At 38.7% G+C, this 17,597-nt stretch overlaps 1 protein-coding gene across 3 annotated transcripts in view; it reads left to right on the forward strand.

Moving 5' to 3' along the window:
- Window positions 1-16,498, forward strand: part of CACUL1 (CDK2 associated cullin domain 1) — a 63,503-nt gene extending 47,005 nt beyond the window's left edge. Inside the window, exons 6-9 of one of the 3 annotated variants that reach the window (XM_059899584.1) lie at window positions 96-185; window positions 3,864-4,002; window positions 11,044-11,087; window positions 11,501-16,498. In XM_059899584.1, coding sequence (XP_059755567.1) covers window positions 96-185; window positions 3,864-4,002; window positions 11,044-11,087; window positions 11,501-11,541 — 314 coding nt within the window. In that variant the 3' untranslated portion in view covers window positions 11,542-16,498. Of the gene's footprint in view, window positions 1-95; window positions 186-783; window positions 1,686-3,863; window positions 4,003-11,043; window positions 11,088-11,500 lie in introns of those variants that run through there. The other 2 variants (XM_059899585.1, XM_059899586.1) reach the window with 2 other exon arrangements.
- Window positions 16,499-17,597: the final 1,099 nt, after the last annotated feature.

Consider the following 17,597-nt stretch of genomic DNA (forward strand, 5'->3'; position numbering starts at 1 on the left):
CTTCAGTCTTTGGGAGAAATAGTGATAGAAAGTGAAACCTTGACAATCAATAAAGTGTTGTATCATTTTTATAACCCATTTTCTCTCTATTTCAGCTTTACTTTTAGAAGCCCAGTCAACACCATTTCAGGTCACACCTTCAACTATGGCAAATATTGTGAAAGGCCTGTACACTCTCAGACCAGGTAAACATTCATCATTTCTTTAGGGGTTGGACTTGTTTGTTTGTTTATGGCACTTCCAGCCCTATCTGCAAGAGGATAGTGTTTCTTTGTGTTTTCTGAGGCCTAATGGTATTTGGATTTGTTATAGCAAAAAAATTGAGTAGATACTCATCATTGTGAAATGTAAACTCAGGACCTCACTTGGAAATCTTTCTATGCTAGTGAAAACCAACTAGTTTGGGGAATACAAGAAATAGTTTGTAGGAGACACTTTAGATAAAGTAGAATCTTATGTCTGGCTTTAATCTCTTTTTTTGTTGTGAGGTTCTTCTTCACTTCTACCCCATATTGCAAATATGCACGGGCATACACATTCACAACTCCATCTTGTTAGGCCTATTATATAACTTACAAGGAATCTAGAAGTGTTGGTAAAGTTACAGTCATTTCATAACGATAGTTTGAGGAGAAAGATAGTCAGAATAGCAGAACCAAAAATCAAAGATCACTGTATTCAAAGGCATGGTTTGTAAATTATCTTAATGTATCTGTCTTATAATAAAAACATTGTGGGACTTCCCTGGTGACACAATGGTTGGGAATCTGCCTGCCAACGCAGGGGACACGGGTTCAAGCCCTGGTCTGGGAAGATTCCACATGCTGCAGAGCAACTGGGCCCTTGTGCCACAACTACTGAGCCTGTGTTCTAGAGCCCGCGAGCCACAACTACTGAGCCCTCATGCCACAACTACTGAAGCCCACGCGCCTAGAGCCTGTGCTCCGCAACAAGAGAGGCCACCGCAATGAGAAGCCCGCGAACCGCAATGAAGAGTAGCCCCTGCTCAACGCAACTAGAGAAAAGCCCGCGCACAGCAGTGAAGACCCAACGCAACCAAAAATAAATAAATAAATAAATTTTTAAAAAACATTGTGAATTTAAAGGACTCTCAAGATGCTTTTGTATGTTTCTTTCTGTTTTTAACCCAGACCCTCAAACTTATCATACAGTTGTCTAGCCAATTAAAAAATGTCCATAGGAGAGAGATTGCAGAAGTTCAGGGTAGAAAATCGTTTTTCATTGTAGAAACTTAAGGTTTGCTTTTTTGACAGCAATTATCTTTTTATGAAATTCTTTTGTCATTTGGGGATTGAATGAAATAAAACGTGATCTAAAGAGCTTAACGTAGTACCTGATAATGTAATGAGCATGCTAATATTAACTGTTGTTACTACTATTCATTTGGGTCCAGTGGTTATTTTATTTTAATTAATTGATGTCTGGATAGTTTACTTACTTAATTTAAAAGATATATCAGAATTTAGCTTGCTAAAATGGAAACCAATTAAAAACTGATACTAGGGGTAGTCTGTGATGCCCAGAAGTACCATCTTTCTCAGGCTTCTTTCAGCAGTTAGTGACTTCTAGAGGAGTCAAATGTAATGTTACTTAAATTTGGATCAGTTCTTGCTCTATTCTTCATAATTTTTAGACAAATTACTCCTATAAAGTGATTATATAAAGTAGCAAAAATATTGCATGTGTCCAATAAACTGATATATTTCTTTTTCCAGTTTCTTAGAATTTTGAATTTCATTTTACTAAATGTGATGAAAATAGCTCATGAGTTTTTCTTTTAGTGCTGGGTTATGAATGATTTTTTTCTTTTTCTTTTGGAAGACATCCAAATACAATATGACAGATTTCTAAATTCTCCCTCCCAAGTGGGCAGCTTTATCAGCTCTGGCTTTTATCATAAGTAACAAAATTGCAGAATAAAACCAGTCGCTAAGGGTAGAAAAACTTGTAGATACTTCTTTATCTAAATGCTATTTTTATCCAGGTTTGAGCTCTTGTAATAGGTTTCATACTACTTGTGAGGAGAAATCTGTATTTAAGAACTGTCCTTTTGAAAAGGTGAATTTTATCACAGACTAACCTTTTGCTGTCCTAGCTATTTTCTGAGATACTATTAAACATATTTTGATGTTTACTTGCCTTGCCCGTACCCATTGTGTTCCTAGTTTGTTAAAGCAGATTTATTCACCTGACAGATTAAGGTTAAAATATTTTAAAAGTTGAATTTTAAATGTAAAAGTTTCTTTCATTGCAGTAGTTCTTAAGTGCTGATTTTTATATAATGAATGCATCTGAATCACCCAAAAAAGTTTGTTAAACTGTAGATTCCTGGGCCCTAATCCTTGGAGATTCTGATAACATCTCTTATTTAGATGTGTTTCTACCTAGTCTTTAGAAGCTCAGTCTAGGAATAGTTCCCATCATCCCATCCTGCATTTCTTCATTTAATACACACACTTTTCATTGTTTCTTTATCTTTATTTTAATGATTGCCTGGAGTTCCACAAAATGTCAGACTGGTTTGACTCCTTGCCAACTCTGACTGGTGGGTTAGTGGTTCCCCAGGGCACTGAATTGAGACTCTTTCTAAAGCCATATTTGAACTGAGCTTGAAGGAGGGACACTATTGAGAACATTTTGACATGAGTTTGTACAGAGGGTGAGTGGATTGGCCTTGGTGGTGTTTGTGGTATTGGGGTTTTTTTTGTTTTTTTCTTTCCCCATCTTTAATTTAGCTATTCTTTTGGGCATTTTTTTTTTTTTTAACTTGCCAGTGACCCAGCATTGCATAGCATTAAATGTGTTTTTTTCAGATTTAGAATTATTTACTTAGATTACAGTTTTTAAAATGAGCATGCTGGATTACATAGAGCATTGACATTTTATGGGTTTTGAGATATATATATATATATATATACAAATATATATATATATATATATATACATATATATATATACACACACACACACACACACACACACACACACACACAGCCAAGATGTTTTCCAAAAGGGAAAACTTGAAAGGGCTCGATTAAAAGAATCCAGAGGGCATAGAGATGGGCAGTATTTATATTTAGTGTTCACTGACTAGGGGAAGAGTATCTGATCTGTTAAAACGCTTTATAATAAAGATACTAATTTATCTTTGTCATGTCTGATGCAGATATTTTCCTTAGACTTCTCTTTGTCTTTTTATTTTGATGAATGAATGTTTATTTTTCTGTAGATTATTCTGTTGATCTTTTATCTTTTCCTTAATAATTTGATAGCCATTTAATTCTGTTTTCTTTCACTGTTATATATGTTTAATTTGCTATAATTTAATATGAGTCAAAGTAGGTTTATATTTTAAAAGTACTTACCAGTTATCTCTCCCATCTCCCTCCGCATTTTTGTGGTACTTTTTTTATATGTCTGCTTACTACCACATGTACTATTCTATTCTTAGGCTAGTGTATTGTTTTAATTAATGCTTTATAGGGCTAAGTATTTCCACCAAATCCCTTCCCTCCAAGCCCCCTCCTGCTCAGAATTCTTTGGTTATTTCATTCATGTTTTCTTCCATATTTAGAATTTTTGATAAGGTTCCTTCAAAAATTCTCTAGGGATTTTTGTTAATGTTGTTAAATCATAAAAAATATAAAAATATCCACTTTCTGTAAATTCTATTTAGAAAGGAAACTTAACCTCTTTATCAGAAGGGGTTGCACTAGTTTTTATCCCCATTTTAAGTTTGGTTTAATACATAATCTTGTTCTTCGGGAAGAAAACTTTCCCTTTCCTATTTAATTTAATTTGTCTATACGGTCTCCTTAATGAATCTTTTCCTTCCCTCACAGAGTGGGTTCAGATGGCTCCGACTCTATTTTCTAAATTTATTCCAAACATTCTCCCTCGTGCGGTGGAGTCTGAACTTTCTGAATATGCTGCTCAAGATCAGAAACTTCAAAGAGAACTTATACAGAATGGTTTTGCAAGGCAAGTTTTCTTTTCCTTTTGTGACAAAATATGTCCATTTCCTTTGACTTGGCAGGGGAGGGATGCCAGCATTCTTAGAATGGGAGACAGCTGTGTGAGAGTCAAGGTGGTGTTGCTGGGAGAGGTGGTGAGCTCCCTTCTGTAGAAGTGCTGAAGCTGGGTTTTGACTTTATGGGAGCTGCTCTTCACTTAAGTGGAGTTTGAAGAAGGGATTTCTCATTGGGTGGGCAGTTAGGCTGGGCAGCCTCCAAAGAGCTCTTCCAACTTTGATCCGCTTATACTAGTTTTGAATATTTGGAAAAACCTTGTAGAAATTTTATGATTGGTTATGATGTACATTTATGACTAAACTAGCAAATGATTTTTGACTAAACTGACAAATGATATTGTAACTAAACTGGTAAAGAGCCTTCAGATTCTGTTTTTCATATGTCCATTTTTCCCCTAAATTCTAGCTGTTTCTTCTTAAAAAGTAGGTTATCACTTACATGTGTCCACAGAATTTGCCTCCCTTGATTTTTTTTTTTTTTTTTTTTAAATTTTCTCCTGTTCATTTTTTATTTTTGGCTGCGTTGGGTCTTTGTTGCTGCGTGCGGGCTTTCTCTAGTTTTAGCAAGCGGGGACTACTCTTTGTTGCAGAGTGCAGGCTTCTCATTGCAGTGGCTTCTCTTGTTGTGGAGCACGGGCTCTAGGCGCGCAGGCTTCAGTAGTTGCAGCACGTGCGCTCAGTAGTTGTGGCGCACGGACTTAGTAGCTCCGCGGCATGTGGGATCTTCCCGGACCAGGGATCGAACCCATGTCCCCTGCATTGGCAGGCGGATTCTTAACCACTGTGCCACCAGGGAAGTCCACCCTCCCTTGATTTTGATATAAACACTTTGCTAATTTTTCTAAAATTTGCAATTCAGTATCATGGCTTTATCCCAGAAAATCTTTCAAAGTGCATATTTTCAACCAAAATTATGTAAAAATTTTGTGATTCCCTATGGGAAAGCACCCTGTTCTGTCACCAAATCATTAAAGGGTACAGTAGTACTTTTTTTGTTTGTTTTTGTTTTTTTGTTTTTTTAATATCTTTATTGGAATAAGTAGTACTTTATATTTTCATAATCCTGGCCCTCTACTTAGCACTTTTACTTATCTTCTCTTATTTGAATCCCTCGCATTAAAGGAAGAAAGTTGTGGAAAGGAAGACACCTGGGTTCCTACTGAGGCATAGTTGTGACCACAAGGAGTGGGTTGGGTATTGATTCACTTACCTGGCTGGGGCAGAGGATGGACACTGTCTTTCATAGACTCTGAGGCCATGCTCAGTCTCAGAATACCAGCCTTGATCAAGATCACTGTTCCTAAGTTTCTAATTTCAGCACAGGTTAGGAAAGAAAGCAGATAATTTGTTCTCTGTTGGCCCATAGATTGGCATTTATTCCCTTTTTGTCCTGGTGGCATCTTTATTCATGTGGTAGAGGGGGCACTGAGTAATCCATGGATCATTACCCTCCTCACTGGCAGCTCACACTGGAAAGGCTCAGTCAGCCATCACAGGGAAGCTATGTAGACAGGCCTGCTAACCCTGCCTTTCCTATGGCAAGGAAAGGCCAGTGGGAGATTCTGCATGTAAACAGCTGACTTCTCTCCCCAATGTCCGGTGGTCAGGGGTCTCCTGACATCAATTGTAGTATTTCTAACAATTATTTTCATACACCGAATGAGGCCATTTAATGTTATAGTAATTTTACTCGTTCATTTTTGAAGAGCTGATATATTTATTTATAGGGTTTTTTTAAAAAGGTATAAAAAGTACATACTGAGAAGTTTTATTCCCACCTCTCTCCTTGTCTGCTCCCAGCTTTTAGGCAACTGTTTTTATTAGTGTCTTATGATTCCCTCCAGTGCTTATTTTATATACAGATATAAGCGAACGCAGTATATATTCTTATTTTTATTCCTTTCTTACACATTCCATTGTGTAGATGTACTATAACTTATTTAACCCGTCCCCCGTAGACGGCAACCTGAATTATTTCCAGTCTTCTGCTGTTACAGAGAGCACTGCATGCGTAACTTTGTACCTGTTGTCAGTATGTTTGGAGAGTAACTCCCTTAAGTTAGATTGCTGGGTCAAGAGTAAATGCAGCAGTAATTTTGATTAAATTGCCAAATTGCCCTCCATAGGGGATTGTGCCATTTTGCATATCCACTAGCAAAGTTTAAAAGTGCCTGTTCTTCATGGCCTTGCCTATGGAGTATGTTGTTACACTTTGAATTTTTGCCAATCTGGCAGGTGAAAAATAATTAGTCAGAGTTGGTTTCATTTGCATTTCTCTTATTATATGAGTGAGGCTGAGCATATTTTCATATGTTTGTATTTCTTTTCCTGTAAACTGTTCTGGTTTTCTCATTTTTCTATTTGATTGTTAGTCTTCTTTTCTTGGTTTCTAGGAGCTCTTTCTATAGTGAGGAGATTGATTGTTTGCCCAAGATAAGAGTTATTTTTCTGTTTCTTTTGACTTCGCTTATGGTGGTTTTTTGTTTTATTTGAAGTCATGCAGAAGTTTTTTACTTTATGTAGCTAACTTTATCAGGTTTTTTTCTGTATGGCTTATGTATTTTGAATTATAGTTAAAAGTTTTTCCTTAAATGTTTTTAAATAAATGCAGAATAGACTAGTATACCTCTTATGTTTTTGCCTAGGCTCACCATAATTTTGAAGTCTTTTATGCTTTTTTTCATGTTTTATTTGAATGTTTGCTTTTAATTTTAGAGATGAGCTTACTGATGCCTTTAACAAATAAACAGCCTTCTGAAAACTTTTATTTCTGTGAAGCAGTGTAGGAAGATAGCTCTTGTAGATTTCTCTGAACACCTTGAATTCACCTTCCAGAAGAGTGTGTGGAACTATTTAAACATATCCAGAGATATTTTTGTAATCCTAATTTTGGAACTGGAATAAGAGAACAGGGTGCAGGACTGTTTGGTGTGTAGTTGCTTGGGATGACTGACTCCATAAAGAGTCTCATTTAACATTGCCTTTGAAGGACTAGCCTAGCACTGTTCTGACAAGGCCAAGTTGGTCATATTCAGGGAAATGCCTTGGATTTTTGGTGTAAATGTGAATTTTTGTTTCTCTTAGTGGAATTCTTTCATATGAAGTTTAAATGCTAGTATTCCAAAACTTGATAAAATTAAAATGTTTTATTTTACAAAATGAATTGAACCATTTCTAGAATTAAGCTAACAAATTATTATACATTTACTGTGAGGATTAAAGGCTGCCTCATGACTTATTCTGATGGGTGCTTTGCACAGAGTAGGCCCCGCTTTACCTGACATTCTGGACTCATGCTGGACTAGCTCAGACGGGTCAGAAAGGGTGTGCCCGCACCATATACTTAGCAGCTGAAGACATTTTGCCTGTGCTTCCAGCACTTGTGTATGGACCTTCCATATTCTGCCCTGCCAAACTTGATGCTGCCTTTGATCATTATTTGGCTAGGATTATTTTGGAAGAAATGATGTCCACTGATGCAAAAATATAGTCTAAGCTATCTAACAAAAATTCTGTTACTGGCTGTCCTGATATGAGCAGTCATTTTATGGTTTGTGTCTAGCCTATCACATGATTCCTGTTCAGCTTTGCGAACTATTTTTTTATTTAAGGCTGTGTTCCATTTATGTGATGTAGGGAGTAGGCAGCACACAGCTTTAATGTGGATGGCACAGAGAAAGTCTTTGAAATGTTTTGAAATAATATGTGAATATTGTCAAATAGATCCTCTTTTGCAGTTAATGGACAGATTCTTGTTTGGGCTGGAGTTTGTGTGAAACATCTTTAGGTTCATGGAAATACAGTGTGGAGTTATTTCAAAGCTAAAAGTAACATACAAGCTAAGAGCAATATTTTCTTTTTATGTGTTACCTGCATAATTGAATTGCTTATTGGGGGAAGGGCAGGTTGGTGTTTGTTGTCAGAGATTACATTATGGAAGATGAGCTCATTTGGGAACTTCTAGCGTGCAGGCCCTCAGATGGAGCATCCTCATTCAAACCAGCCTATGGGCCTCTTCAGAGGATATGCCAAATAGCTTTTAAAGGCAAGTAAAATGTTCTTGCTGAGTGATTGTTGCCTGGATTTCTGGAACAAAATAGAACGTTGTTAGGAGTATTATTGGTCTTTTAGCTGAGAGGGTCACTCCAGGATTGGGGTTTTTTCATTTAGTAGCAGGGGTCTGGTTTTGAGGGCAGCTTATAGCTTTCTAGACTTGTGGCATTATTAGGTAATATCTCTGGCAGCCTCTCACATGCATACACCACATTTACATTCTTTGTGCCTCCTGTTGTTTTCACATCTGCAGTTTTCTCCTGTTAATTTTGCATGTTCCATTTTTTAAAAATTTTGGGGGGGTGGGAATGAAGGCTGTCTGTAGAAGTTGAGGTTCCAGATACAAGATCCATCCTGTATCTTCCTTTTTTGCTCAGCATTAACTTACTTGTTTCCGGATATTTGGTGAATGCTCCTGTGATGATACTAGTGTAAGACTCTCAGCGGGCTTTGGCCAGATACTGTGTTAACAATAGAGGTGTTTAAAAGCGGTATTAAGGTGGATCTGTTTAGGGCTCTTTAGGCTGTCTAAAGCTAGTTTGTGCTAAGTTTTTCTCTAAATGCTCAGCCTAGAGAAAAACCCTGCAGAGACCCTTTGGTGTGTTCTCTTCCTGCTGGTCCTTAAGACTCCTCACCCAGCTCAGCAAGAGGTTTCTGTCCTGGTCTTGAGTGTAACCAGAGAAAGAAAGTGGGAAACTTTGGTAACTGGAGGATTACACAAAAGCATGAAATAATTACTTGGGCTGCATTTTAATCCATCTGTAGAGGCTATTTATGAATTATTTACTTATTTGTTAATTCAGCAAATATTTTGTATTTTCTACTATGTGCTAGACGCTGCTCTAGGTACTGGGTGAACAAGACAGGCAGAGTTCCTGTTTTTGTGGAGCTTATGCTCTGCTGTTGGGAGATAAGTAACAAACATGTAAACAGATTATTTCAAGTAATAATAAGTGCTAGGCAGAAAATGAAACAGAGTATGGGATAGAGAGTGAGTGACCAAGGCATGCACGAGGGGCTGTCCCAGCTAACTTGGTGATGTAATGCCCCTGAGGAGGAGAATTCCAGCTAAATGGTAAGGCGATAGCCATGTGGCTAACTCGGGGGAAGAGTGTTGCAGGCAGAGAAAGTAGTAAGTGCAGAAGTGCTAAGATGTCCAAGGGACAGAAAGAGAGCCAGAGTGGTTGAAGTATAATGAACAGGGGTAGAAAATGAGCTTGGAGAGGTAGGCAGGAGCCATATCTCACAGGACTGGGAAAATGAATTTTTTATATATATATAAATTTATTTATTTTATTTATTTATTTTTGGCTGCATTGGGTCTTCGTTGCTGCGCGTGGGCTTTCTCTAGTTCCGGCGAGCGGGGGGCTACTCTTCCCGGAGGTGCGCAGGCTTCTCATTGCAGTGGCTTCTCTTGTTGCGGAGCATGGGCTCTAGGTACGCGGGCTTCAGTAGTTGTGGCTCACAAGCTCTAGAGCGCAGGCTCAGTAGTTGTGGCGCACAGGCTTAGTTGCTCCGCGGCATGTGGGATCTTCCCGGACCAGGGCTCGAACTCATGTCCCCTGCATTGGCAGGCGGATTCTTAACCACTGCACCACCAGGGAAGCCCTGGGAAAATGAATTTGCATTGACTTTTTTTAACTATGATGGAAAGCCACTGAAGGGCTTTAATCAGAGGCATGAAATAATCTTATGTATGCTTTTACATAAGATTGCTCTGGCTCTTGTCTGGACTAATACTAAGACTCTTGCAGTGGTGTAGGGGAGAGATGATAGTGGTTTGGATTGGGATTGTAGCCGTGGGGCTGAGGAGTGGTTGGTTTTGGATTATGTGCTGGGACAGAATGCTCCAGAGTGAGGGAAAGAGAGGAATCAAGGATGAGCTAGGATTTTGGCCTGAATAATTGGACGGGTGGTGGTGTGATTTATTGAGGAAGTCTGAGGAAGGAGTGGGGATGGAGTGCATTCTGGCCATGGTAAACTTGCAGTACATGGAAGTCATCCAAGTGACAGTGGCTGTGAGGCAGTTGGACCTACAGGTCCGAAGTGTCAGGAGGAAGTCAGAGCTGGAGATAGAAATCTGGGAGCCATTGGCATATGGATCGTATTTCAAGTCACAGGACTGGTATGACTGCTGTCCTAGGTGAAGGAGAATTTTACATGGAGAAGAAAAAGTGGCCAAGGACAGAGTGTTGGGCAGAGCTTGGAGTGTTTCAGGAAGGAAGAGGTCAACTGTGTAAATGTTGCTAAGAGACCAGGGAAGAAAAAGCTAGTGGATTGGTTATTATTACTCATTACTTAAGCATTTTAGTCATTTGTCTGAGAACCTGGAGAGACAAAAATAGGATTTACAGACAGCACAGGACTTAATCAGACCTCTATTTTATTATCTCTAAAGTAGAACTAGAACTTCTGTGGGTGTTTAAGAAGAACTGGTTATTCTCTGTAAAGGTTCACGTTCTTCTGTCCGCAAGAGGGTATTCATGTCCATTAAGATTCTGAGATTTTTCAAAAGCTTTAAGCAGCTTTTGGTCCCGTAATACGGCTTTTAGCGGAAGATTTTGAATTTTTCTATTCCATATTTGAAATTTGCCCTGTTATATGCAGGTCACCAGGGATGTCGATAGTAGAGCCAGATGTGTCTTCAAAGATGTTTTAGTCAATCGATTTCTAGGACCCAGGGTAAACCATCTTTATAGATAGTCCTTCTTTCATTTAATAGCTTTCTATATTTAAAAGATAGCACCTTTTAGCTAAGAATAGTCATTATAAATGACTCAGCTACTGCTTAAGTTTAATGTCTGTTTTAAAATAAGTTGTTAGAATTGAAATACCTGCTCTACTTCCGTTGTCAATTATGCCAATTCATTTCTCCTACTTTGTTGTGTGAAGCTGTCAGTCAGTTCTGTTGACTCCCTCTTCTTTTTTTTAATCCCCAGAGGTGACCAGTCCCGGAAGAGAGCTGGGGATGAGTTGGCTTATAGTAAGTAATGATGTTCCTTACCATCCTTGATGGTTTTGTGATGTAAGGCAGCCACTGGCTATAATGATATCCAGTGTTCTTGGTTGTGGTCTCCAAGGGCACTGTGTGCGGTCAGGGTCAGACTGTTCTGTAAGCTGTGGCAGCTCTGAAGCCCAGTTGCTGGTGGCAGTTTTCAGGCAGTTGTCAAGAGGCTGCCAGTTCTTTAGTCTCCACTAGAATGAGATAAGGGCCCAGACTCAGCTCCTGATTATTTGGTCCCCTTTCACTTCATTCAAAACCACATGGTTTTGAGGTTTTCTCTGATCTCCTTTTGGGGGATTGGGAAGAGGGGTGAGAAATATATGTCAAATAAACAGATTCCTACCATTATCAAATGCTGTCTGCTGTTGATACTTTAACGATGTTTTTTTCAGACAGCTCATCAGCATGTGCAAGTTCCAGAGGGTACAGATAGTGAATGTATTGAATGTACTTTCCTTCCTGAAAAGAGGACACACTGGAGCTGCAGAGACTGTATTCAGAGCACAGCGGGGTCCTGCAGACACTCAGGAGCTCTGTCACCAAGCTGTTCTTGGAAGAGGATGTTGGAGTTCTTACTTTGGTTTGTAATTTTAAAAAACAGAAAACTAACAAACAAAAACAAAACAGTTGCTGCTAGACTTGGGGATGATTTTGAAATGGGACAATCTTCTAATGACTTTATCTACAGATTCCATGAGGAACAAGCGTCATGAAGAGTGACCCTTGCTAAGTGAGATCCAGCAGCCAAAGTCAGCAGCTTCCTCCAAAAATATAAGAGCAGAAGAATCTTTTTTATTTTTTTTTTAAAGCACTTGTTTTGTTCATTTGCGGACTTGGCACTTTGGCATATTGGTTTCACACAGCAAGATATCTTTTGCTTTAAAATCAAGCAGATCATTACAATACAGTATTTTTCACCCCTAACCAAAACAAACCCCTTTAAAAGAGTTGGTCTTTGTTTCGCATTAGGAAGTCTTCTTACAGGAAGACGCTAACTCTGCTTCCAGTGTAACTTCTCCCCCCACCCCCGCCCGCACCATCAGTTCACAATCCTTTTCTACTCTGTGCCTTGAGCTTTGTGCACTTTGCAGCTCTGTGACCATGTTGTCAAACTCACAAATGCTTCCTGAAAAAGTTGATGGTATCACAGACTAACTTGCCAAGATGTCAGGTGTGACTTCATAGCAGGATGCTCAATAAGTGGGAAAATAGAAACATGTTGCACGTTGGTCAGATTTCCTCCTGCCTCACCGTGGCTTGTTCATGTTAATGTTGGGGACCAACTCTCGTAGACCATTTCCATTCCCTCTGTCACTTAACATGCTCTCAGCGGCTGCTGGAGTGTTGGCATTACGCTAGTTTAGGGCTGGCCGGTACTTTAGCACTAACGCTCCCTTTTTAATATTGTTGAGAATTACCCAGTGGTAAAAGCTGATTCCTGTGATGCTCTAGGAAGCAGATATGGTAATTAAATTCAAACATAGTCAATGGTGTGGGATTCCTGATTGATTTCATTTTTAATGGGTGAGATAAGTACTTAAAAAAAGTTTGCAGTCTGCATCTTTTAAAACATCATATTCGAGTATAATAGAGAAAAAGTAGCACTGCTGTTTTAAGGCCCCCTTCCCCTGTGGCCAAGCTATATTTTCTGTTTCCATACACCCACAGTGCTACTTAGTTCCTTGTAAAAGACTCTGAAGCTTATTCTAAGTTGTTTTTGAAAGGCAGAGTAAAATAGAAAGATGTGGCAAGGGAAAAACATTTTTCTTCTCAGTTTTGCGTAAATCTAAATTGAGCATGTGCTTGACCCTCTTTGGCTGTGTCAGCTATGTTAGACTAATATTTACCTCTTCAGAGGACTAGGGGCAAAAAAAGAAGACACGTCAGGGGTGCCGACCATCACGCTTCTGATCTGCAGGTTGTTCATAGAGTTGTCTCTGCTAATTCACTTGGTCCTTTTTTGGGGGAGCAGGCTGGGGGGCGAGTTTGAAGTGTTAGGAGCAAGTCAGTCATATTATAGAAGTCCTTTGTAACATGAGTATTCAGAGAAGTAAAAGTAAGGTCATCAGATTTATTTTCTTAAGTACTTATCAACCAGGGTTGGTGGATTTTGAGGAGGACTTTGAATTGGGCTCATTTCACTCTGTGAGCATCTTGGGTTATATTGAGAAACACTGAATTACTGTAAGAATAAATACAGGCTCTCACTGTGCCCTGTACAGTTTGACTTGCTACAACAGTAACATTCTGATATCAAGGAAGAATTCAATTTTATCAAGAAGTTCAATTTTACTTAATGGAATGCTTGCTGCAGGCTTATAAATAACACCTGCAACTGAACTCTTGAGCAGTTTTAATAATGTTTCTGAAAGGAATGAAATTGGAATGTTTCTTTAAATGTGGGTGAATTCTTCAATATCCTAGTAATATACCCAAATGCTTTTTCTGGGAAGGGAGTATTCTTTGGCCAACAACGGAACTTTCCCTCTAAAAGCATTGTATTAGGATGTGGATAGGCATTAAAATCTTTGGATGCTTTTTGCATTATTAAGTTAATGGAGAGATATTTTATATTGTCTTCTTTTTATTATTACGTATGTGTTAACAAAGTGGGCAGAGTAAAGTTTGCAGAAGTTAGTTTCTCTGTACATTTTTGCACAGTGGCTGCAGCTTGCTGTGGGTGAGGGCTTAGTGGCACAAAGCTGTGATTGGAAGGCACTGTAGAAAGAATATACACATCCTCCCAGTGCATTCGACCTGCTTCTTACTCATTTTGGCCCCTTGAGGTACATTGCAGTATGAAGAAACTATTCCTTTAAGTCATTGTTGACCTTGCTTATTAAATTGGGATTCTTAACAAAATTCTTAGTTTGCAACATGAGGGGAATAAGATTTGCCTCCATTTTGTATTGACTAAGCACTGTTTGCCTGAAAGTATTTTCTTCTCGTGTTTACTTGTATTCTTCCTGCCAGTACAGTATATAGTTTCTGCACTCCAGTTAAACACTGGCTTTTTGTGGGGTCCAAATCATCGAAGGCAGAACATTGTAAAGCAGATTGATTGTCTCATGAGTCAACACATGCAGTTGGTTTGGCCATACTGACTGGTGTGTGTGTGCAGCCTGAAACCAGACCCTCCGAAGAAAGCCAGTTCACTCACCTTGGAATGATGACACGTGACGTCAGTAGATGATTGTCGTTTTGAGAGACGGTGCTTATTTTCAAGGTTGGCCTTAAGCTTCAGTAACAGTGTCATCTCATATCCTCTGTTGTCACAGCTGCACCCTAACCCGACTGCTTTGTTTTCTGTGGGGCAGAGAGCAAAACTTGGTGTTGTGATTCTTAATCTGCTAGTTCTTAGGTAGAGTTAGTGAGAAGAAACAAAAACCTGGGTGCATGAGTTGTGCATTATTAAATTTTGTGGAAAAGTTACTTTTTTTTCCTGTCCCTTTTGCAAGTTTGAGGAGGTTCCCCTCCCTTTCTTTGGGGGCATGGGATGAAAGGCAATTTGTGAGTAAGTGAGATTGCGGAAGACTGGATGCCCAGTGCTTGTGGACACCGCACGTGCATCTCCAGCACTACAGCCCCGTAAAGCTGTCACTCCCCGTGCTACATGCCATGCTTTCTGTCAGGTTGCAAATTTGCACACATAAAGAATTCCTCAGGAAGAGTTTGCACATGCATCACCTCGCAATATTCTGTACTGACCGAACAAGGGATTTGAAAGTTTTTCAGCACAAAAGGAGAACTTCAGAGTGGTGGTCTGTGCCCATGTACTAGCAAAGGTAACGGTGATCTGACAAACACGATTGGTTTCTGGCGTTAAAAAGTGAACAGGAGCACTTGTATCATAGTATTTAAATAAGCCTGTTTAATCTCCCAGGGTAACCCTTCCAGATTTTGTCATCTTCTCATTGAGACTAGCTCTATTTTCTTCTATGTTTCTTCTGTTTTATTGCAGTTTATTATTTCCATGATTATTATGCAAGAGGCATTGCCCTTGAGCTAAAATTCAATTGTCTAATAAAGCAGCTATTATTAGATAACATTGTTTTATGAATATACACTAATCTGAGATATTGAAAAAACTTTACAATTAAAAAGCAAAACAGAACCCCTACATGAGCTATCCAGTCATTGTTTCGATGTTTTGAGTTTCTTTTTCTTTTTCTTTTTCTTTTTTTTTTTTTTATGGTGTCTCTTTGAGCTTCAGAGTATTGTGTTTACTTTAAACCAGGTTTAGGCCTCTTAAGGGGACTTGAAAATTTAAGATCGGAGTATGAATCACTTGACTGACACCTAGAAGAGGTTTATAAGGACCTTTTTGGTTGTGATTACTGTTTTCAATAAGATTGCGTAAGTTGAAGTTCATGTTTATCAGAAGTTAAAATAGAGGTCATAGGAGTTTGTGGAGAAATGGCTTTCCTATTATTTTCATTACCTTGTTGAAATTTGCCCCAGTTTCTGGCCACCAAGATATATGAAAGGACCCTTGTTCTTTCCAAAGGAAATGATTCCTCTTCTGTCTCCACTGTTTATTAACTAAGTCATTGACACTTTGCCACCTCCACTGGCCAAGACCCTATTTTGAACCTCTTTCCAGAGCCAAGTGGCACAAGTACATATACTGTTTCTACTTATGTTGGTGGAGTGGTTGTGGGAGAATTAAAGAAAATGCTAATCAGAGGTACATTCTTCTAGGACCCTAGTATATATTGTACCCCTGCTGATTGGAAGTTATCTTCATTTCTGGTTGGATTGCATTGTTTAGAAATGCAATGTTAATGGCTTACAATTCTGGGAAATTTATGGTGTGGCTCTGGGGTGAATTCTGTGGTTTGAAAAATAAATAAATATTTTGTATTGATTCTCACATGTCATTTCAATGTTGTGACTATGTACTAAATGCAGTAAGACTGGATATTCTCTTAGAAGGGTATGTTTTGTTAAACAGATGGCAATTGAATTGCTCTCATTAGTCCTGTTTGTCAATATCACAGCCATGCAATTCAGACGTGATGTTGTGGGGAGCTGTGGCTGGAGACAGGAATGCTTAAGAATAAACGGGAGGCCAAATGCAGACAAGAGGCTTTTGCCACCCACCAGCGTAGCCAGAGCAAGGATGAAGCAATGAAATCTAGTCCCTGGTGGTCCTTGTTTGTTGGAAAGCATAGTGGAGCTTAGAACAGGGTGTTCTGTACGTCAACTGTTTTATTAATCCAAGAAAAACAAAATGGTGGATGAAACTCTTATTGACCGGGGATTCAAAGCCACTGACTTTGGCTCTGACCTTTAACTCTTGATGGATTTTGAATCACTCCTTCTGTATTAGGGTGCATACCATCACTCTAAAACATTGTGGTTAATGAAATAAATCTTGTACAGATGTCCTTGGCCTTGTTATGTTGATAGCTGGTTTATTAGAACTTTGTTTTAATATAGAATATATGGTTTTGCTTACAGTACATTCATGATGCCTCATAAATGATAACGACACTCAGTATTCTACCACGGTCAGTTAGCCCTCAGGATGAGTGTCCATCTTCACCTCTGTACCAGGGATTAAAAAAAACTCTCTCTGTGTGTGTGTGTGTGTGTGTGTGTGTGTGTGTGTGTGTGTGTGATGATGATGATGATCAATGATGACCAAATTGGATTTATCTCAGGAATGCAGATTTGTTAATGTTAGGAAATCAATTAATGTGACTCATCTACTAACAGATTGATGTTGTATGATCAGATTATCTGTGAAAATCCAAAATATCTACAAGGCAAATTAGAAGACTTATGAGTTTATCAAGGTTGCTGGACCAAAATCAATATCCAAATGTTAATTACATTTTCATGCAGCAGCCACAAGCAGTAATGGCTTTAAATTTTTTTAATGTTATTAAATAGAATTTACAGTAGGAATGAAAAAGTCATAAAAGTACCTAAAAATCTTAATAAAATGTATATAAGCCTTTTAATGAGAAAATGATAATTTTAAAAAAGCACCTTTGTTGACCTAAATAAATGGAGAGATGGGTAAGAAGATCATCTAGGTCTCAACTCTTTCTCCAAATTTGTTAATAGATTAAAGGAATTCCAGCCAAAAATCCCAATGGTACTTGACAAGCTGATCCTAACATATAAATGGAAGAGCAAAGGACCAAGGATATCCAAGATATTCCTAAAAAAGGTGAAGCGTGAGGGGAGCTAGCACTACCAGAGTGTAAAACTTACTGTAAAATACTGTGAGTGATTAAAACACTGTGCAGTTGGCGCAGAGGTTATAAGTAGATGAATGGACAGGAATAAAGAGCTCGGAAACTGACCCACTCACGTGCAAGAACCTAATTTTTTTAAAGGTAGTCATTGCAGAGCAGTGGGGAGGAGGATGGATTATTTAATAAATGGGGCTTCAGTAATTCTTCACAAAGGAAAGAAATGAATTGGACTTCAGCCTTGCACCAGGCACAGAAGTCAGTCCCAAGTGGATTAAAGATT

The sequence above is a fragment of the Balaenoptera ricei genome, chromosome 16, assembly GCF_028023285.1.
Source record: "Balaenoptera ricei isolate mBalRic1 chromosome 16, mBalRic1.hap2, whole genome shotgun sequence".
NCBI classification, from domain to species: Eukaryota; Metazoa; Chordata; class Mammalia; order Artiodactyla; family Balaenopteridae; genus Balaenoptera; species Balaenoptera ricei.